The sequence below is a fragment of the Diplodia corticola genome, assembly GCF_001883845.1.
Source record: "Diplodia corticola strain CBS 112549 chromosome Unknown scaffold23, whole genome shotgun sequence".
NCBI classification, from domain to species: Eukaryota; Fungi; Ascomycota; class Dothideomycetes; order Botryosphaeriales; family Botryosphaeriaceae; genus Diplodia; species Diplodia corticola.
This window is the reverse complement of record NW_017971502.1, coordinates 350513-370999: the sequence shown is the minus strand read 5'-3', so window position 1 is coordinate 370999 and position 20487 is coordinate 350513. Positions and strand designations below refer to the sequence as shown.

At 58.3% G+C, this 20487-nt stretch overlaps 7 protein-coding genes across 7 annotated transcripts; 3 read left to right on the top strand and 4 right to left on the bottom strand.

Moving 5' to 3' along the window:
• Nucleotides 1-889: 889 nt before the first annotated feature.
• BKCO1_23000125 (nitrite reductase) lies at nt 890-4377 on the bottom strand (the record flags this gene model as incomplete). Its single annotated transcript, XM_020272932.1, has 5 exons — nt 890-2789; nt 2840-3435; nt 3488-4027; nt 4083-4233; nt 4295-4377. 5 exons carry the CDS (start codon nt 4375-4377, stop codon nt 890-892), a joined length of 3270 nt encoding a protein of 1089 aa, XP_020130647.1.
• A 936-nt stretch (nt 4378-5313) lies between these two features.
• BKCO1_23000124 (nitrate reductase) lies at nt 5314-7967 on the bottom strand (the record flags this gene model as incomplete). The annotated part of the gene is made up of 2 exons (XM_020272931.1): nt 5314-6206; nt 6257-7967. 2 exons carry the CDS (start codon nt 7965-7967, stop codon nt 5314-5316), a joined length of 2604 nt encoding a protein of 867 aa, XP_020130646.1.
• Nucleotides 7968-9788: 1821 nt separating this feature from the next.
• BKCO1_23000123 (uncharacterized protein) lies at nt 9789-10610 on the bottom strand (the record flags this gene model as incomplete). The annotated part of the gene is made up of 3 exons (XM_020272930.1): nt 9789-10190; nt 10256-10492; nt 10548-10610. The coding sequence occupies 3 exons, from the start codon at nt 10608-10610 to the stop codon at nt 9789-9791; spliced, it is 702 nt and encodes a 233-aa protein (XP_020130649.1).
• Nucleotides 10611-12451: 1841 nt separating this feature from the next.
• On the top strand, nt 12452-14098 carry BKCO1_23000122 (uncharacterized protein; the record flags this gene model as incomplete). The annotated part of the gene is made up of 1 exon (XM_020272929.1): nt 12452-14098. The coding sequence occupies one exon, from the start codon at nt 12452-12454 to the stop codon at nt 14096-14098; it is 1647 nt and encodes a 548-aa protein (XP_020130648.1).
• A 566-nt stretch (nt 14099-14664) lies between these two features.
• Nucleotides 14665-15596, bottom strand: BKCO1_23000121 (v-snare protein; the record flags this gene model as incomplete). Its single annotated transcript, XM_020272928.1, has 4 exons — nt 14665-15120; nt 15207-15388; nt 15445-15541; nt 15594-15596. The coding sequence occupies 4 exons, from the start codon at nt 15594-15596 to the stop codon at nt 14665-14667; spliced, it is 738 nt and encodes a 245-aa protein (XP_020130651.1).
• A 1018-nt stretch (nt 15597-16614) lies between these two features.
• On the top strand, nt 16615-18121 carry BKCO1_23000120 (aminopeptidase; the record flags this gene model as incomplete). Its single annotated transcript, XM_020272927.1, has 2 exons — nt 16615-17191; nt 17256-18121. The coding sequence occupies 2 exons, from the start codon at nt 16615-16617 to the stop codon at nt 18119-18121; spliced, it is 1443 nt and encodes a 480-aa protein (XP_020130650.1).
• A 1292-nt stretch (nt 18122-19413) lies between these two features.
• On the top strand, nt 19414-19629 carry BKCO1_23000119 (uncharacterized protein; the record flags this gene model as incomplete). Its single annotated transcript, XM_020272925.1, has 1 exon — nt 19414-19629. The coding sequence occupies one exon, from the start codon at nt 19414-19416 to the stop codon at nt 19627-19629; it is 216 nt and encodes a 71-aa protein (XP_020130737.1).
• Nucleotides 19630-20487: the final 858 nt, after the last annotated feature.

Here is a 20487-nt window from a genome sequence, read left to right as displayed (position 1 = left end):
TTTGGTTGGCGTGATCACGGACCACTATCGTGAGAATTTCCTTGGTGTTTTGCCCAGATTCGGTATAGATGACACCCCCACCTACCACCACCCCCTTCCTTTCCTTTATTCTATCTTCCCTCTCTCCTACCCTTTCCTCTTCCTTAAAGGGGGGTCGGGGTCGGGGGTTATCTATACCGAAACGGGGTAAAACACCAAGAAAATTCTCACGATAGTGGTCCGTGTATACGCCAACCAAACAGTCAAAGATCTTTGCAAACAAACAAAGATGCTGACCCTCTGCCTACCAAACAAGCAAAGATCGAGCCTCATCTTTGCTTTTCTTTGATTGTTGGCCACCTTGTTCGCGCGTTTTGGTCGTCGCTGGATGCCGGCGTTGTTCGGAAGCAGAAATCGGGTATTCTGGCGATGAATGTTGCAGTCGGTTGGAGAAGTGGGTATTTTGTATTTGAGGTACCAGAGAGGTCAGCCTTTTGCCATAGCGGAGAGCCTGGCAGTTTGTGAGGCGGGACGGGGTTGTTGTAGAGACTGCGCTGTAGTCAATGGTTATAGGCCGAGACTAAGTTGGGACATTGACGTACGTCCTATCTTGGGGGTTAAACTTGTCGTCCATCTCGCCCTTGGGGGTTGCGTTATTTCCGAAGTAGGTGGTACCAAGCGAGAAGACGAACATGGCTCCAATGTTGACAGCACACTTGTTCAAGTGGGGAGGTCATTGAGTATCAAACATTGTCTTTTACTTTGTCCCCGACTTCAACGTTCAACAATATTATCAAAAAATGAACCTCAGATTGACATGGGTACTACAGGAGTTAGCCGGACCAGCTCCCTCGCAATGCGACACAAAATAGACTGCAGACCACTACGACGAGCGAAACTCCCCCCATCCTCACCAATCCATCCCATCGGCACCACCCCCGGCCAAGATCTGCCTCGCCTTCGCCGGCCCTCCCAAGCCGTTCTCGAGATGGCTCTTCCGCTCCTCAACGCCGTCGACGACCTTCCGACCCCGGGCGCCCTTGGCACGCTCCAGCTTCCGATCGAGCTTGTCGAAAGGGCCAGCACCAGCCTCGTCGCGGCGCACCGTCCAGCGCTCGGTGCCGAGCAGGGCGTCGAGCTCGTCGACGGGCGGCAGGAGGACGTAGACCCAGCCGTCGTCGCGCTGCTCTGCGGCGAAAGTGGCGATGCTGACGGCGTCGTCGTTGGCGCACCGGCCCGCGCCGTCGCCGGCGAGCTCGTAGTTGCGCTTGTGGTAGGGGCAGCTGACCCACATCTTGTCCTTGGACAGGTCGTCGCCGACGAGGCCGTCGGCGAGGACGAAGGCGCGCTTGTGCGGGCACATGTTCTGGGTGCAGTAGAAGCGGCCCCGGACCTTGAAGACGGCGAGCTGGGTGCCGCCGCGCTTGACGGCGTGCGAGTCGCCGGCGGGGAGGTCGCGGAACCGGCTGGCCTCGAGCAGGGGCTGCCAGGCGAGGGCCCCGCGCCAGGGGTGGCGGCGGAAGTCGTGGGTGGCGCTGTCCTTGGGCCAGTAGGCGGGGCGGGTCTGCTCGCGCTCGACGACGGGCTCGACGGCGGGGGCGACGGTCTCGGGCGTGTTGGCGAACTGGGCGAAGAGGCGGCGGCGGGCGGCGTCCTTGACCACCTCGGTCCACTCGCAGAAGAAGGAGCCGACCAGGTCGGCCATCTGCCGCTCCAGGTCGGCGCAGATGCCCAGCTTGTCGTCCAGGACGACGGCGCGCAGGTAGGCGATGCCGCCGGGCAGGGCCTCGATCCAGCGGGCGGTGCGCTGCAGCTTGTCGGCGGTGCGGATGTAGAAGGCCAGGTAGCGGTCGAGGATGGGGACGACGTCGTCTGGCGGCACGTCCTTGGCCAGCAGCTCGGCGTGGCGCGGGCGGGCGCCGCCGTTGCCGCCGACGAAGAGGTTGAAGCCCTTCTCGGTGGCGATGAGGCCAAAGTCCTTGTTCTGGGCCTCGGCGCACTCGCGCACGCAGCCCGACACGCCGCCTTTGATCTTGTGCGGGGCGCGGATGCTCTTGTACCGCTCCTCCAGGCGCACCGCCATGCCCACGCTGTCGCCGATCCCGAACCGGCACCACGTCGTGCCCACGCAGCTCTTGACCGTGCGCAGCGACTTGGCGTACGCGTGCCCGCTCTCCATGCCGCCGTCGATCAGCTCCTCCCAGATGGCCACCAGGTCCTGCTTCTTGGCCCCGAACATGTCGATGCGCTGCCCGCCCGTGATCTTGCAGTACAGCCCGTACTTCTTGGCCACCGTGCCGATGATGACGAGCTTGTCTGCCGTGATCTCGCCGCCCGACACCCGCGGGATGACGGAAAAGGTGCCGTTGCGCTGTATGTTTGCCAGGAACTTGTCGTTGGTGTCCTGGAGACCGCGGAGGGGCCCGTCGACGATGTGCTTGTTGAACAGCGACGCGAGAATCGACCCGATTGTCGGCTTGCACGCTTCGCAGCCCACCGATGCCGCGTCTTTGCCGCATGCCGCCATGACTTTTCCGAACGAGTCGAGCTTCTTGACCGAGATGATGTTGAACAGGTCGGCGCGGGAGTACTCAAAGTGCGGGCAGAGGTGGTTCTTGACCTCCTGGCCCATCGACGCCATGGTCTTGTTGAAGATGGCTTGCACGAGCGGCATGCAACCACCGCAGCCGGTGCCCGCCTTGGTGCAGGACTTGACGTCGCCGATGCTCTTGCACGTGCCGTCTTTGACGCTCTCGACAACGCCCCCTTTTGTGACGTTGTGGCACGAGCATATCTGAGTGTCATCCTCACTGTCTCATGTGAGCTTTGGTACCATCGGCCGACGGCAGAGGCCACTTACAGATCTTCAGCACCATCGTCGTCGCCCTTCTTGGCCCCGACAATCAACTCGCCGGGCGCCATCTCGAGAGGCTTCTGATTCTTCACCATTGGGACCAGCTTCACGTAGTCCTTGGTGTCTCCGATCATCATACCCCCAAGCAGATACTTGCCATCCATCGTAAACAGGTATTTCTTGTATACCTGCTGAAACGGGTCCTTGTATGTGAGCGCCTTGACCTGGTCAACGACACCTGTTTTTTCCCCGCCGCCGCGACGAGCTGGGAGCTCCTTGGGGCCATCCCGATCAGCAAAGAAGTCGCCAAAACTCGCAACCTCGACCCCGAGGAGCTTGAGCTTGGTGCTCAGATCCGGCCGTTTGAATTTGCGTAGCGAGTGCGCTTTCGCCTGGGTGAGATTGAAAGCGAGCACGTCGGCCATCTCCACGCCCGGGGCGATGAGTCCGAAGGTCTGCTTTTCCCAACTGGCGCACTCTCCGATGGCGTATATGTCCGGGGCCGAGGTCTGAAGGTTGTTCCCGACGACGATGCCGCCGCCTCTGTCCGCACAGTTGATGCCCGCCTGGCGCGCCAGTTCGTCGCGGGCTTTGATACCAATCTGTGCCATGTCAGCATCGGAAACGATCCTCCTTTTGACTTCTCTCGCTTACCGCAAAGCATAAACACGAGCAATCCATCTCCTCCCCGTCCTCAAACCTGACGCCCCTGACCGAGTTATCCTCGTCGGTGAGAACCTCGCCCACCCGCCTACTCAGCAGCACATCGAGCCCCAGGGCCCGGACTTGGTCCACAACCATGCCGCCGGCATCGCCGTCCAACTGCCTAGACAACACCCATCGATTCCTCTCAATCAGCTTGACCTCTCCGAAATCCTCCAGATCCATCATTGCTTTGGCGGCCTCCAGCCCGAGGAGGCCGCCGCCCACGACGGCGCCCGTCGTTCCCTTCTTGGTGCTCGCGAACTTGATCAGCTGCTCCAAATCGTCGATGGTGCGATACACAAAGACGCCCTTCGCATCGTGGCCTGGCGTGTGCCGTGGAAGCAGGGCGTCTGAGCCGGTGGCGAGGACCAGGATGTCGTACGGCACCTTCTCGCCCGATGTCGTTGCGACGAGTTTTTCATCTTGTCTGATTTCGGTGACTTTTGCATTGACGTGGTAGCTTAGCGAGCCTTCGGGCATACTCGAGTACTGGACAAGATCAGCAATATGGCTCCTGCAGAGGTCGGAAAGGCACTCCACCCACCCATTCTTTTGGATTCAGGTACAAGTTCTCCACCTGCCTGTGTTGGAAGAAGCTCGTCAGGCCCACGCGGTTGTATGCCAGGTGCGGCTCCTCGCCGATGACTACGACGTCGTATTCGTGGCGTTTGACATCGTACTTGAGGAGCTTTTCTCTGTTTGCCTACGTTAATATGGACGAGAATTGAGAACCCCTACACAACGACAGACGCTTACATGAAGGCAATACCGACCATACCCAATCCGACGACCACAACTTTCTTCCTGGGCTCAAGGCCGTTTGGCTCGCTACTGCTCATTTTGGGGCAGGGATGGCGGCCCTCGCGGCGCCTCGATTGTCGATATTCAAACCTTTATCGCTTCCCTTTCTCTTGCGGCCACTGTCGCGCCCATGTACTTTGGTGGTTCGCTGACTGACTCCGTAGAGATGGGAGATGAGAGGCGTGGAACAGAGAGCGGGGTTGAAGAGCAAGCTTTGGGGTATTATTACCAAAACATCGCCTCACGCATGGGTTGCGGCGAAGGCGAGGGTGAGGAAACAATGCGGCCAAAGAGGACGAGCATAGCGCCACGCCTTATCCGTGTCCAATCCGCGCGAGCCATTTTGTCAAGAAGAGGATTGGACGGGCTGACACGCCGTCGCAAGGTGATTGGCGGCGCGAGGCTGGGCGCTGCAGCAGCGCGCCCTTTCTCCGCGCAGCCATGGCGGATGAAAACATTGTGCAGTTGCTGATATGACAGCGTTGCTCCTCGGAGAAAGTAGTAGCACACAACGGCCATGATTGTTGTTCTAGAGCGCCACCAGTTGGCCGAAGATAAGGCCCTCCCAGGCTCCGGGCTAGACTGGTTCCGGCAAGGCTTCCATGCTATGCTCGTCCTCTCGCCAGCTTTGGATGCCCCACGATGCCCTTATCGTCCAGGGACCATCTGCGCGCGCCCCCTGTCTGGTAGACGAGCAATAAGCTAGATGCTCTCGGAGATCTTCTCCGGGGAAGTACTACTTCGACATGTGGGGTGAGTGATGTCAAGTACCTCCGAGGCCTTTGGCTTGCCGTCCGGCTTCACTCGCTGCAGCGTCTGTGACTTCAGACTGAGCTGAGCCGAAGCGGCCGGCGACGAAGTTCGCATGCTGTGCGCGTGTACTATTCCAATTTCACATGTGAAAACAAAATGCGGCCAAGAGAGGCATGTCAGAGTCTCGCCATGCTACTCTTGCCCACCGGATTGAAACGTGACTAGAAGAACAACAAGTCCTCATCCTTCCATCCAATCTCGCTGAGAGCCGCATGTGCGCTCTTCTCTAGCGCCTCCGGCCCGCAAATCAGCACCATACTATCCTCTCCCAGCGGCGCATACTCCTTTAGCAACGGCGCCGCAATCCGGCCCTTGAGCCCCGTCCAGTCGTCCGGCGCCTGCGTCAGCGTGTACAGCAGCTTGCATCTTTCCTCGTTGCTCAGCGCGAAGCCGTCCAGCTCCGCCTTGCATAGTATGTCCTCGACCAGCCTGTTGCCGTCCAGCACCGTGCACACCGTCGGGTCCTCCAGGTCCTGCATCACCGCCCGCAGCACCTGGTAGATGGGCGTGATGCCGCTGCCGCCGGCAATCATGACGAAGCGCTTGACAGACCGCTGCGCGCCCTTGACCCTGCACCACCCGCGCCCGAGGTACTCGAACTTTCCGATCGGCCCCTTGAAGTCGACCGAGCGGCCGAGGGGAAGCGAGTCCAGCGCCACCGTCATCTTGCCGCCTTTGCGCTCCTTGGTGTCGAAGTATACCTTGACGAGGATGTCCACGGACCCAGGCCGGCTGGTCTCTGAGATGGGCGTGTACGACCGGATGATGGGTTCGCCCGTTACTGCGTCTCGCAACCGCAACATCAAGTGCTGGCCGGTCGGGAGCCCAAGCCTTTGTCCTTCGTGCTCCAGCTTGAACGTGAATATGCGTGTATCCCACGAGACCGACTCCTTGCTATGGAGGATCGCCTTGGTCCATGTTCGAGAATCAAGGAAAACCTCACGAGGCTCCGTCGTCTCGGCCTTGACTTCTCCTTCGCTAAGGATGCGTTTGGCTGCTTCATCCAAAGTCCCGATATGGTAGTCTGGCATCATTGCCTTTGCCGTCTCGCTGTCTGGTACTTGTTAGAAGCTGTCTGTGCTTTCGAGGAGTGGGTGAACTTACGGATAGCCATGAACTCGTCTGTAGCGTCCAACGCTGCTGCTGACACGATGCTCTGTGCACCGCCCGGATGCCCCTGAAGAAAGGCAGTTCCGTCGTACACCTCGTCCTTGAGCACAAACCAAGGCTCCTGCTCTGTGCCATGTTTTCGCAATTCATCAATCGTAATCATCCTCTTGACCCTATCGTTGGTCATCCTGATCTCAGCGGCTTGCTCGCTCGATGGCGCCTCTGGCTCCTGCCCTCCAATTCTTTCGCCCCAAAATCCATTCGAGAGGTTGCCGCCGGCCTTCTTCACACGTTCCATCCAGCCACCGGGCATCAATGCGGGCTGTGTCGGATGTTCGAAGCGAAGACAGTCGTTCTCGTGGTTGATGACGATTCGGTACCATGGATTGTTCATCATGCCCAACACGGACCAATACATGTCCCTCGGCTGAAGGTTCATGCTCTCGTCCATCGCCCGAACAATTATGTCGTTGGCTCGCCTCAACTCGCTTACCGGAACGTCAATGTCCCAAAAGCACCAGCAGAAGCAGCTCTCGCGCCAGTCCACGTCCAGCGTTCCACCGAAGAGATCTTGCGGATTGGCCTCGCGGTAACGGTCCTCGCCGTAGTTGATTTTTGAAAGCCCCCAAGTTTTTCCCTGGTCGAGTGATACTTCGACCCTGGTTACACGACGGCCTCCACCGCCGTAGGCATACCCTCTGACATGATACCTTTCGGGGCCGCTAACGACCGACAGTCGTTCCTCATGGGCCGGGTAAGCTATTGCAGAGTTTGTGCTGAGGTCATAGATGGCATAGCGCTCGTCCTTCCACCAGCTCGGATCGTTCGCAGCGTCGTCGGGAGATACCATGGTCGGCAGGACCCTGTTGTCGTTGATATGATACCAGTTGTCGCTCGGCTCTGCAGTGACGATAAGTTTCTTCAGCCACTTGACGCTCCTACCTCCAATCTGGCCCGGGATGACGCAACGCAGAGGTTTTCCGTGGTCTGGCGTGAGCATCTCTCCGTTCATCTTGTGGGCGAGCATCATCCCTCGGTTGGGATCCATGGCCCAGTTGAGCTTGACGGAGGTACCGTAATAGCCATTGGGTAGCTTGTCCGCACCTTCCATGCAGACGTATTTTGCCCTCCGCAACGGCCGTGCTCTTTTCAAAACATCGCCCATCACCACTCCTGTCCACAGCGCCGTCGACACGCCTGCTGCTCCCCAGGAAAAGCCCTTCGTCTTGCGCACCACGTTCTGCTCCTTGCGCCTGTTGCCAGCGCAGACAAGCGTGATGGGGTAGGTGACGTTGTCGTAGCCGGAGAGGAGTTCCTTGAACGTTATTCTCAGAGGCTTCTCCACCAAGCCCTCCACAGTAAACTCCCAATCCGGAATTTCCTCATCTCTGACCTCGGGCACCGCCCCGTGGTTCCTGACGTAAAAAAGCTCCGGGCTCGTCAAGAACCCCTCGTCATACAAATCAGAAAGCGGGGCCTCGGTGTTGAAAGGATGCACGCCCGTCAGTCGTATTAATCTGGGATCGCGCGGGACGTGTGCGTCAGGCGTCTTCTTGTCCACCTCAAGAACCTGAACGGCTGTTCGCGGCGGCGGTAGGGGGAATTCGACGGGGTCTGGGGACCATGCCTCGCCGTAAATTGTCTCTGGGGGAGAGGGTGGCAATATTCCGCCGACAAGCTTTTTCTGCGGGGGTTGAACGGCCATTATGCTCGCTGCCGCCGGGAGGGAGTCACCAGAATTTCAAAGGAACAAGCGAAAGCAAAGCAACACTGTGAGGTCAAAAGAGACGATGGAACACAGAGAGAGTAGAGGAAACGGATTTTTGTCATCAGGCCAACGGGAAGCCGGAGAAAGTGCGGACAGGCAATGAACATAGTGCCACCGCCGAAACCCCTGCACCGGCGGCGAGTGGCATGAGAATCAGGAACGTAGATGGGTTTTGTCACACGTTTGACACCACCACGGCGAGGGCAGCATGGTTCCGGGGAGAAAGCAGATGGCAGGGCGGAGGCGATGCGGAGAGGGAGATCAGCTGGGCCCGCGGAAGTGGCTGACGGAAGGCTAAATGGGCCCTTTTCTGCGTGCGAGCTTCTTATCTCTGGCGACGGCGCCCTCAGCAGCGACCAATCGCCGGGTGTCTTGTCACCGTCGTCAGCCCTGCAAATCGGAAAGCCACCGGCTGTTGTGTTGCGCCCATCGCCCATCGCCCATCGCCCATCGCCCGTCGCTCATCGCCCCGCATCAGTGCCTGCCGTCTGTTTGGATGTCCATCTCGTCGACCCGGTGCACGCGATCTGTCCTTGTTCGCTCACCACGGCGCCAAGCCGCGGCGGGCGTGGCGGTCAAAGGGAAAGCCGTTCGCGGAGCCGCTAGTTCAGCGACGGACGCCTGGTGGCGGGACGGTAACGGCGAAGAGGCTGCGCGGGTGCGCGGGCGCTGCGGAGTGCAGCAAGAAGCGGACTGGAACTCGCTGACGGCAGCTGGCGTAGCGCCCACGGCCAAGTGACGCGCCTCTTCCGTGCCGCATTGTTGTCGTGGGCGGCAGAAGATGTTGGTGTTCGGTAGAGGCGGCGTTGAGTGGTGGACGAGCGACGGGCTTGGCGAGAAGTAAGGTCGGCGTGCTGCTGACAGCTCCACACAGCCTCCTCGGTGGATTCTCTTGCAAGCCATTGATCTGCAATGGCACGCATCTCAATGGGCCGGCCGCTGAGCGTCGCCGTGTCCCAGGCGTCCCCGCTCGCCTCACCGACAGTCCGGGCGCATCACGAGAGCCAGGGCTAAGGGCGACGCGTCTCCCCCCAACTCGACCGAAGTTTGCACCAACGCTCACCGACATGCACACAATGACAGCTTCTCGAAGGCCCCGAAATAGAAACGAAAACATTGCCAATATTTCCTCCACGTTTGACTCTCGACTTAGCGTCGCGGCGGCCAGCCCGATGCGGCAACTTCCAGTATTGCCAAGCCCACGTGTGTCCTTTATGTCGCAAGCCGTCTTCAACACCATCGACATCCGTCGGTTCCGGCGAGCGTTGTGCGGTTGGAGGGGCGGCGTTGTTGTGGGCGGCGCGCGTGCTGGCGGCGCTAGGCGCGGGTTCCCAATAGTGCCATCCCAAGCGAGTCTATTGCTTTAATCCCGTTTTGTTACGTCTCACCAATGTGCTTATAGACACGTTCAGTATAGCTGCCGTCGCCGCGAGCGCTGGCTCTATTGCATTCCCGCCACCATCTTGCAGTAGTCTGTTACCAAAGGCATGGAGATAGAATCCACCGCTGACCCGCTGCAGGCACTTCCATAGCCACCTCTACCGTCTTTGTCCAGATATCGCCGGAAAGAAAAGAAAGAGAAAAAAAAACCCCGTCAGTCCCAAATCAATCCAGATGGCCGTGCACCGCTCTTCAAGAGATCTTCTTCTCGAACGAAGCTGGTCATACCGTATCGCCTTTTCCATGCCTTTCCTTCAACCTTCAAACACGCAGAGTCGCACCACCACGTGCATGTGAGAAGAGAATCGACGGGCGCCCTCACTCGGCAATGTCCTCGAAGGGGTTGACCGGAGGCTGGGCCCTGGCAGCCTCCATCTTCTGGAACTGCTTCTGCAGAACGGTGACGGAGAACTTCTCTGCGCTACCGAGCTCCTGCATCCTCTGAGCAATCTGTTCCCACTTCTCCTGCTCCTGCTTCTGCTCGACAAACGCCTTGGCCGTGAGCAGGAGCTGCTGGTCAGTTTCGCTCATGGTCGTGATGTTGGCGCGAAGACGGGCATAGCGGTTGGGGAGCGTCGACTTGGCCGGCTCGATGCCCGTGATGACCTTCCACGCTTCGCCAATCTCCTTCCAGGACTTGCCCTGGTCCTTCATGTTGAGGAGCAGGCGATCTTCAGAAGAGAGTTGGTCCACCGACGTCGCGATGGTGCGACCGGAGCTCTGGGAATCGACGTCTGTCAGACCACGTCCTTCATGTCCAGGAAGTGCGAACGGGTGGCACTCACCGGCGTCTTGACGGGAGCCTTGCGTTGACGGGCAGGCGTAGAGCTCTTGGGGGACGCCCTTCCCTTCGTCTTCTTCACCGTGGACCCTTCATCGGCGGACTCGGTGGCAGCGCGCTTGGCTGAGGGAGGCGTGTTGGGAGTTACAGTAACCGGCGTTCCGGCGCGACCCTCTCCAGGCTCGAGAGCCGTCTGGTGGTCCACATCTTCAGTCTTGATCTCAACCTTGATACCAGCAGCCTGCCAAATTAGTGGCAAGTGAAGCAAAGCTGGGATCTTGGGCCATGGAACTTACCTGAGTGTCGGCATCCATGGTGTCGGCGGGAACGTCGCTTAGGGGAGTGGAGCGGTTGGACATGTTGGAGTAACTTGTGGAGCAAGCGTTGAGTGAGTTGAGCAAGTCTGAAGACGGTGGCGGGGAGCGCGCGAGCAAGATATTTAGGCACTCTGGAGACCGAGAGTCCAGCATCGCTCACGTGCTGGAGATTGTTTACTCGCCCGTTGACTGGAAGCGGCAGGCACGTGGGAGCATGGCCCAACTCGTTCCAACTTCCCCACCACAAGCCGCACGTGGATGGACACACCTCGATCACCAGGCCTCTGGTCCACTGAACGAGGAATCAACACATGTTTCGCCACATATCCGTCAACAGCGGTTTCCAGCACAAACCAGAAGAACAACGAGCAGGGCCGGGAATGTCTCAACGTTTGGACGGGATAACATCATGATTGACTTGCCCATGTGGCCTATTTCGAAAGCTAAGTCCCGTGCTGAGCTGGCTGTTAATTGAAAAGGTGAGGGAGTCACTTGCTGGACGAAGTGACATGACGTACGTCACATGGAATACCGACACTGCTTGAATTCGCTGCTGACAAGCTTGAGGCTCGAGCCAGGGCCCACCGGAGCATATCTTGCAGGTGCTCGACCGTGGCTCAGAGGAAGAACAATGTCAACTAAGCCCACTGAAGGTATCATCAACGCCGAAGCCCGATGGGGGCCACCGTTGCACGTGCATTACTGCCAACACCCAAACGGCGGCCAAGGGAATGGACTTGGATATGCACATGGGACATCAGACGAGAGCTGATGATTCTTTTTTTTTTTTCTGAAACGAAGATATCCGCATCCATGAATGAGACGCTTGTTCGTCGTGAAGCGATGACGAGGGTCATGCAGTTTGCCCCAGCCAGTGATCGGAAAGCTGCGTCGAACAAACCGAGCGAATGCCTCTCACAAACAATTTCGCCTGGTGCCTCCATAATGAACTGGAATCTTCCCGCAACTGCTGCACATGTCCGTAACAACCAATCTTGACTCGCAGCAAGTCCCCCAACTGCTGCCTCGCTCTACCCCGCACTCACTCACTCTGCTGCCTCAGCCTTGCGTTACCATCGATCAAGACTTCAAATGACCTATCCACTATGGTTTGTATGTACATACGTCCCAAGGCTTGACGGTCCTTTCGAACCTAGACTCATCAGCATCGAGCCGACTCTTTTAGATTGCACAACGTCATATATCAGTGTCCTTCGCTGCCGTGTCCCGAAACGACGTGATACGCAAATTCAGTTTTTTTTTTCTGGTTTCAACTGCCTAAACTTCAGCCTTCCTGCGGGTTAGCGGCAGTCTGACCGCCAAGAACGGTCAGCAGCCCCCAGCTGTCCGACCGGTGACCTGGAAGCGGACGGCCTCAGTGTCAGTGAGGACCGGGGCTTGCGCGATCTCGCAGCTGACGGCGCACGGGTAAGGAATCCTTCACGGGAATCTTTTGTTTCTCTTTTTCTTTTCCTTCCGCCTAGTCCACCCTCAGCAATACACAGCCTTGCAATCTGACTGCACTCTTCTGCAACATTGTTCTCCCCGTAACGATGGCCATGACTTGAAAGAAACGCACTTCCCATCTACTTCGACCCCTACATCTCGCGCAGAAAGTCTGTTACACGAAGACGCCTGGGTGCATTTCCTCCGTACCGCAGAGGCCCAAGCAGCGCCGGGACACAGGCTTACAGGATACGATTTAAACCTGCCTGCTCTCTTTCTGCCAGGAAGACCAAAGCCATCAAAGGAGCTCCATAGAACCCGAGCGAGCTTGACACCTCATTCAAGAGTCCTCGCTCTCGACGTAATCACCTCGAGCCTCGCCTTCACCTGCCAGAGAGAGCAGGTGACTCCAAAAAAAAAAAAAAAAAAACACCGCAATGGACCGCCACGAGCTCACCCTCCACCACTCGCACCGCGACGTGACCGTCCTCTGCGGCACGCGCCGCGCCGCCATCTCCGCGCGCCTCATGCGCGCCTACCTCCCCGCAGCCGTGCTCTCCTCCTCTGCCCTCCTCAACCGCCGCAACCAGCTCGACCTAGACGACCACATCGCCGACTGCGCGCCCGTCCGCCACGGCATGCTGCGGCCGGGCAAGATGCAGCGCATCTACTCGGAGCTCGTCGACATCCTCGCCGACGCCAGCGAGACCACCACCGCCGCCAACAGCAGCAGCAACGCCGCCGCCGCAGATGCCGTCTCGGCGGCCCTGACAGACGCCCTCGCCCGCGCGCAGCTCGAAGACCGCCGCACGGCTTCTGTTGCTGCTGCTGCTGCCGCCAGCAAGCCGGGAGCCACAACAACCGGGCACCAACGCTACCGCGGCAGCAGCGTGGTACCAGCTGTGCGGCACCCGCGCACGCTCTCCGCCTTCCTCGCCCTCGCCGACCTCTCCCGCACCTTCGGCTCGCGCCGCCTCGGCGCCGTGCTGACCGCGTTCTTCGCGCGGCACGGCGAGCGCGTCGTCGGCAGCGTCGCCGATCCGTCGGACGACATCGACTATGGCGGCGACGACTACGACGACGACGACGACATCGACGACGATTGGTACGACTTCGACGACGTTGACGGCAGCGGGGACTTTGCCGGCTTCGATAGTAGTAGCAGGTACGTCGTCGATCGGCGCCGGCGACATCGTGGCCGGGGACAGCCAGGTACCAGTGGGGAACAGCTGCTGGAGCACCCGCACGCCGTGCTGCTGTGGGCCTGGAGCCTGGCCGTCGCGCGCGTGGGCTCCGAGGCCGACCGCCGCGCCTGCCTGCGCGGCTTGGTGCGCGCGCGGCCGGACGTGTTGCTGAGTGGGCGCTATGACGGCTTTGCTGCGGCGGCGCTGCCCGAGGGGGATGCGGAGGAGGTGTGGGGGGCGGTGGAGAAGGCCATGGAATGGGGAGGAGGAGGTGGTGTGCGGCCGCCGTTGGGATGGCGACAGCAGCAGCAACAGCAGCAACGTCGGCGGTTCGATGGGTTTTTTGAGGGGGGCCGCGGGAGGGATAGGGAGAGGGATCTGCTGCAGGAGCGGAGAAGGGCGCTGTTGGACGATGCGGCGGCGGCGGCAGCAGCAGCAGGGGGAGGCGGTGGCATGTACATGCACGAACACTGCGAGCGTCGCGTTGTAAGGTCTTCGGGTCTTGCCGGCGACGGTGGTGATCAAAGGCCGCCGCCGCCGCCGCTGGGCCTGGAGACGTACAACCACCGCGGGCATCGCTTCATCGATCCGGATGACCGGATTGCGTGGAGGCCTCGACCGCGTGGCTGCGGCGGTGTCGATGGAGCCGGGCGGCTGAGAGGCGCGCTGGATTCGATCAGGACGGATCAGCGCGAGCTGCGCCTGGATATGCATGACGTGAAGGACGAGTTGGATGAGCTCCTCGAGCAAGTAAGCAAACTCGGACGTCGAGACGGGACGAGGCCGCGAAAAGGTCGGACGGATTGGCAGGATAGGAATATCGTTGACTGCTGCTGCGAGCACTTGCCGGAAGAGCATGAATCTGAGTGGGTTTCGGAATGGTGGGATGATTATTATTAAGCTCTCGTATCTTCATTTTTGTAGAAGAGGATTTGTCAAGAAACCGCATTGTTCCTGACTTAGCAATATGTGCGGATGAACGCGGTTTTCTTTCCTTTCTCCTGGGATGCGTAGGCTTTGGTCAGCTTTGATAGATCCCGTTCAAGATTCTCTGAAATCAAATATGAAGGAATGCATAAGGAACCACTTAAATATCCTGCAAACCATTTAGCCAGTCCATGCTCGAGTTGGTATTTCACCAGGTAATTAACTGTTTGTACAAAGGATGACCAATAATCCTCACAGCTTTGAAGCACAACCAAACCTCGAACTCATTTCTCTCCAAACGCCTTACGCCGTAGGGATAGAAGACACCCCTAGTGAGACAGCCGGTCCAGATGGTTTCCCCACCCCCACCACCCGAAGAAGACCCCGAAAACGCCGCGCTAATCTGTGTCCAACAGCGAGTTGAGCTCGCGCCACCACATCTCATCCATCCAACACTCATCTCCTCCTTAAATTTTTCCTACGGCACTTCTCACATCTCCTCGCACGCTCGCACGCTCTCACGCTAGAAAGGCTTTCTCTCACTTCAAAAACCTCAGGACGAGATAGCAAAACGCGAAGAAGACGACGACGCCGGCCCAGAAGATCCACTTGTCCTGCTTGGCGCGGCGCTCGACCATGCGGATGGTGTCGCCGCTGATGCCCAGCGTGTTGGCGACGCTGTACAGCTTGCGCTGGGTGCCCTTGAGCATCTCGCGCTGGTCGCCCAGGTCGCCGAGCACGGCGCGGCCGCGCTCCAGGAACTCGTCCAGCTGCGCGTTCGTCTGCGACATGAACGACTGCTCGCGGAACGCGTGCGCCTCGCGCGTGTAGTCCGACGGCGCCGCGCCCAGCGCCGACGGCCCGCCGTTGCCGGTGCCCGGGCGCGGGGCCCACGGCGAGTTTGCGGAGGTCGAGGCCGAGGCGTAGGGGTTCTCGGGGGTGGCGGCGTGGTGCGGTCGGCGGCCGAGGAGCTCGGCGCGGCTTTGTACTTGTTGCTGATGGGGGGGAATGGCATGGTTAGTTTATACTGCCCTGGGGGCGGGTGGACGTCGAGGGATGAAAGGGAGCTGGAGCTGCTTACTCGTTCATCGTTTTCGGATTTTAGCCGGTTGAATTGGTCGCGATAGTCGGTCAGCTCGCCGCGGAAATTCTTGATGCGCTCGTATGCCTTTTCTTGCTTCGTAGCGACTATTTCCTGCTTGGCCAGGCGGTTGTAGTCATCGATGGTACGGCTGAAGGAAGTAAGGGAGGCGTTGATCTGCCCTGCGCGTTGGTTTTAGCCTCTGGTGGAGGCGGGGGGTGGTCTATCACACACTCACCGAGCAGGGCGGGCGAGAGGGTGGTGCTCTCGGCGAAAGCATCGAGATCCTTGCGTATGGAGGTAGACTGCCGCAGGGCGGAGTTGAAGAGGGAGTTCTGCGGAGGGTGTGAGAATCAAGACAGCCAATGTGGGAGGAGAGCTACGGACCATGCTTGCGCGATAGCACCAAGGTGTCTGCGGAGGCTTCAGGCGAGAATTCAAAGAGAGCCGGCTGGTTGGACTTTTGGCTACGTGTATGCAGAGGCGCGGAGCGCATTCACGACATCCGACGTGTGTTCTGCCGCATGCTACCGCCTTGGCTGATCGGCGGCCGCTTAGCGCCGCCACGCACGGTCCAATAGCGAGCTGCTACCAGCTAGCCCCTCCACAACGAGTCCCACACCACAACCACAATGCGCAAGACTTACGAGACTGGCATTGCACGAGGCTGCAACAGAGCCAACACTGAACCTCACGAAACTGGCTGCGAAACACGCTGTTCCGTACGGGAGGCTCCCGCCCTGCTCCGGTCGGCCACTGCTGGCCGGTCCAACGCCGTCACTCGCTTCACCACACACATCAATCTTCTCCGGCGCTCAAGTCTCGGTGCTTGTTGCTCTATACGGGATCTTATCAGCTGCCTCGAGACGCCAAACTAATTAAGCCTGCACAACGAGCGTTATCTATCACGCCCCGCGACGGTCAATGCCGTGCCTTGGCGTGCACATACAAGCGCTGGGCGGTACTTCTTGCTCTGCACTTGGCCAATGGATTTTGTCGAGGTACGATGCGTAGTAGCAATCCATCCAATATCACATTTACCCCGCATACTGCCACGATGCACTGGCGGGGACCTGTTCCTCTGACCGAGAAATCAAAATGCCGTCATGCTTTCCCGCTACTACGCGATACCGACCTTCCTTATCTGGCAATGAACGGCCCTGCAGATGATGCTTGGCCGGCGGTTTGACAACCCAATCTCCAGGCCCGATACCGTTCCTGAGCAGAGTGCCAAGCCATGAGCTCATCAATTGACAAACTTTGAGGGGTGGACTCTAAAGTCCAGCTTCTTGCGGAAGTTGTCAAGATAAAGCTTGTCCGCTGTCGGGAGATATCGCCCCGGTTCCGTACGTCCAGTCGAGAAGTATAAAAGACGTTCTCTGTGCATTCGTATCCCAGGTGGGCCATCATGTTGCTCGCTCACGCCGCTACCTTCACACTCATTGCATCGACTTTAGCTCAACACTTACCTCTTCCCCGGGACCAATCAGTCTCCGCTGCTGCAAATGTGTCAGACTACGCTTCCTGTGCTGCCGCGTCCTGGCCGGCATCGGCTCTCGGCACGGAGATAATACCGCAGGCTCCGGATGACGAGTTGCGGACTATGCTCGATGAAGTGGACCCGGCAAACATTGAGGCCACGATCTTGAAGCTGGTTTCCTTCGGCACGCGGCACACCCTTTCTACCCAAAACTCAACCGACCGCGGAATTGGCGCTGCAAGGGATTGGATTGCCTCGGAGATGCGAAAGTATGCTGCGACGTCTGAAGGAAGGATGACAGTGGAAGTCCCCAGCTACGTTCAGCCCGTGGCAAATCGCATACCTTTTCCAGTGAGGATCAGCAATGTCGTGGCGCGCATTGAGGGTTCGTCTGATCCCTCTCGAGTCTATGTCATTTCCGGACACTACGACTCGAGAGTGACGGACGTCTTGAACTACGAATCGGATGCTCCCGGAGCAAACGATGATGCGTCAGGGGTAGCAGGTGGGTTGCAATGGATGATCCATGTACACTGTATTCCGGCGTTGGAAGCTTACACAAACTTTAGTGGTCATGGAACTCGCTCGCGTCCTAGCGACCCGTCAGCCGAGGGCTACAATACTCTTCAGTGCAGTTGCAGGAGAAGAGCAAGGCCTTTACGGTGCCAGCTTCCTCGCCCAGTCACTAAGAAACGCCAGCGTCAACGTGGAGGGGATGCTGAACAACGACATTGTCGGTAGTTCTACTGGAGACCGAGGCCAGAAAGACCCGTTCACCATTCGCCTGTTCGCTCAAGGGCCACCTCCATCGGAGAGTGATGGCGTCGCGTCCACGCGGCTCAGCATTGGCGGGGAGAATGACTCTCCTGCTCGAGAGCTTGGCCGGTTCGTGTCCGAGGTTTCATCGAATGATGGCACCGGGATGAGAGTTGCCTTGGTGTACCGGCTCGACCGCTATCTCCGAGGCGGAGATCAGACGCCGTTTCTGCAGCAAGGCTACCCAGCTGTGCGCTTCACAGAACCCAACGAGAACTTCGATCATCAACACCAGGATATCCGCATCGAGAATGGCACGCAGTTTGGAGACCTTCCGGAGTTTGTTGACTACGACTTTGCGTCGCGTGTAGGCAAAGTAAACCTTGCCGCGTTGTGGTCTTTGTCGCAGGCACCGGGTATGCCGCGGAATGTAACGGTGGATACGTCGACGTTGGGCAATGAGAGCCAGTTCTCGTGGGAGCAGGTCGACGATTCGGAGCTGGCAGGCTATGAGGTGGTCTACAGGTCAACAGCAGCTCCTCTCTGGACTCATGCGTACGGTGTTGGAAATAGTGGCGCAGCGACACTGGACTTGAGCAAGGACAATGTGATATTCGGGATCAGGTCGGTTGGGAAGAACGGATACAGGAGCCCGGCTGTGTTCCCATTTCCTGGTTGATGAGCAGGACGTCTCGTTCGACTTGTGGCGTAGGGGTATACTGAATGGGGAGCCAGAGAGTCATCAGGAACAGAATTCCAGGCATGCTTCGAAATGCCCGATGTGCTTGGCAACCATGATTGAGATGTTGCCATTGAGAGTTCTGTGGAGCAGGGAACGGGCCATTTGTAAGCATGGTGACGAAGAAGGCGATGATGGCCGGGGTCGGAGGGCTTGCGCGCTTCAGAAAATCAAAGGGCTTGCGTGTGGCTTGCGGCCGACTCCACAGCCTTCACACCGCCCGCCCCAGTGCTCTATAGCCTGCTCCACATAGAGTCATAACTTGTCATCCGAAGGGTGTGCCAAGCCTCTCTTTTTTTTCCACTGTGGTTTGCTTGCGTACGATACCCGATGGAGTCGCAATTGCCAGCCGGGTGGTTTGGCAATAATAATGCCAAAGTCGCACGAATGGCGCAAATGGCAGAATCTACTACGTAGAGCGGCGCAGAAGTGCTGACGGGCACGGCCCAGCGCCTTCCCGGTCGTGGACACCGTCATAGTGTGGTTGCGGGGATGTGGAGAAAGTGATGCCCGCGTCCACGGTGAGTTTTGCGGTGCCGGCGGGCCGCGACTTCTTTGTGGGCTGACTCAACTCGCCCGCGCTAGCTAGGCAGGACGGCGCACCAATCCGACCACCACGACACTTCCCGGTGACCAGCGCCAGTCCATCGCTGCCGCCTAAACTGACGCCCCCCATTGCAGCTCTTTGCAAGCCACCGCGTCTTCCCGTGCCGGCCGCGGTGACTCAGACCGCGTGCACACGTCGCCTGCCGCCAGTTCCCTCTGTCAAGCCCTGCTCACTTCGCTTGGCTGCATCCGGCGCCATACCGAGCATGGCACCGGCAGCTCAAGGATCCAATTCCGCCTCGCACATGGCGCTCGAACACCGACTCCGTGCCCATCATCGCCGCAATGCCCGATCCGACGCCGGTCCCTAGCCAACACGCACTAAACTCCGACGTGCGTGTGATGCTCCAACATGCAAACCTGCCTGGTGCTGCCTCAGCTATGACTGTTTGCAGCCTGATCTTTCTGACATATAAGACCGTGCTGTCTGCCTGATTCCTTCCAGTCACCCAGATCAAACATCAATCCATCAGGCTCGCTACCGTCTCCACTCATCGACATCATCATCATCATCGTCACGTTTGAGCTCTACAATTCCGAGCATTCACCACCCAGAAAATCGGATTCCAAGAACCACCCTATCCGATCCCGAGCCTTCCACAAAAAGCCTTCGTCGACCACTCAACATGTCCAAGCCCAGTGATTCCACCTCTTCCTCAGACACCGCCTCCGTCATGAGCAGCTCCACCACCAAATCGACAACCAGCTTGCTCAAGAAGGTCTTCAATCGGGATTCTTCCGCTAAGCCGAAGACCGACGAGCAGCTTGCCGCGGAGCAGAGGGACCGCGAGCAAAAGTCCACTTACCTCACTGCCGCTGCCACCTACATGTCGCTTCGCTAGCCACGCAGAAGATCCCTCAGCCTGCCTGACTAAAGACAAATCCGTTCTGATTTTGTATTCACTTATCCCTCTGCCATGTCCAGAAGGCTCAGCCCTCTTGTGGTCTGAAGGTTTCTTTTTCTTTTTCGCAAATTGTACTACCTAAACTATCTGCCTCGGCGTTGGGGCTTGGGTCGACGGTCAAAGAACGCATCTTGTATATAGACCATTGCATCATCCACAAAGCCAGTTTTCTACCGCTTCAAACCTCGACATCGTTGAGCTTGTCTATTGCCACAATGCATACCCGCTGCTATTTCCCCATCTTCTGGCTTCCAGATGTCTTACATGATCAATGCTGACCAGTGAGTTCTCCAACACGCAGAACTTACTCCGCACAAACACTTGCGCTACTGTAACACCCCACGATGTAGTGCTTGGACACAGTCAGATCCAAACCTTAAGACGCCTGCCAAGAGTGGTGCCTACGCACTTTCAATTATGTTTACATAGTACATTCAAAAGTAGGGCAAACATGCAAGGATCCAACTTGTTCGGTTTTGGACAGGGGTTGTAAGACCAGCGCAAGCAAGGTAGGACTGACGTGTTTGGGCGTTTGACCCAGGACCTTCAAGCCCAAAGACCTTCAGCTACCTTCGTTCAATGGGCTTATCTCACTCTACGCCCCCACAACACACGCATCGATCTCTTGAATTACTTGACTTGAGCATATGGGTTTATCGGGTGAGGACATGATCGGTGGTCAAGAAACAATCGCACCACAGCTGCGCCTTCTTCATCGCGGTCGCATCAAGTTGGCGCTACGCGTCGCATTCCGCTGACCATCATCATCTGCAGCACGCTGCAGCGTGCTGCTGA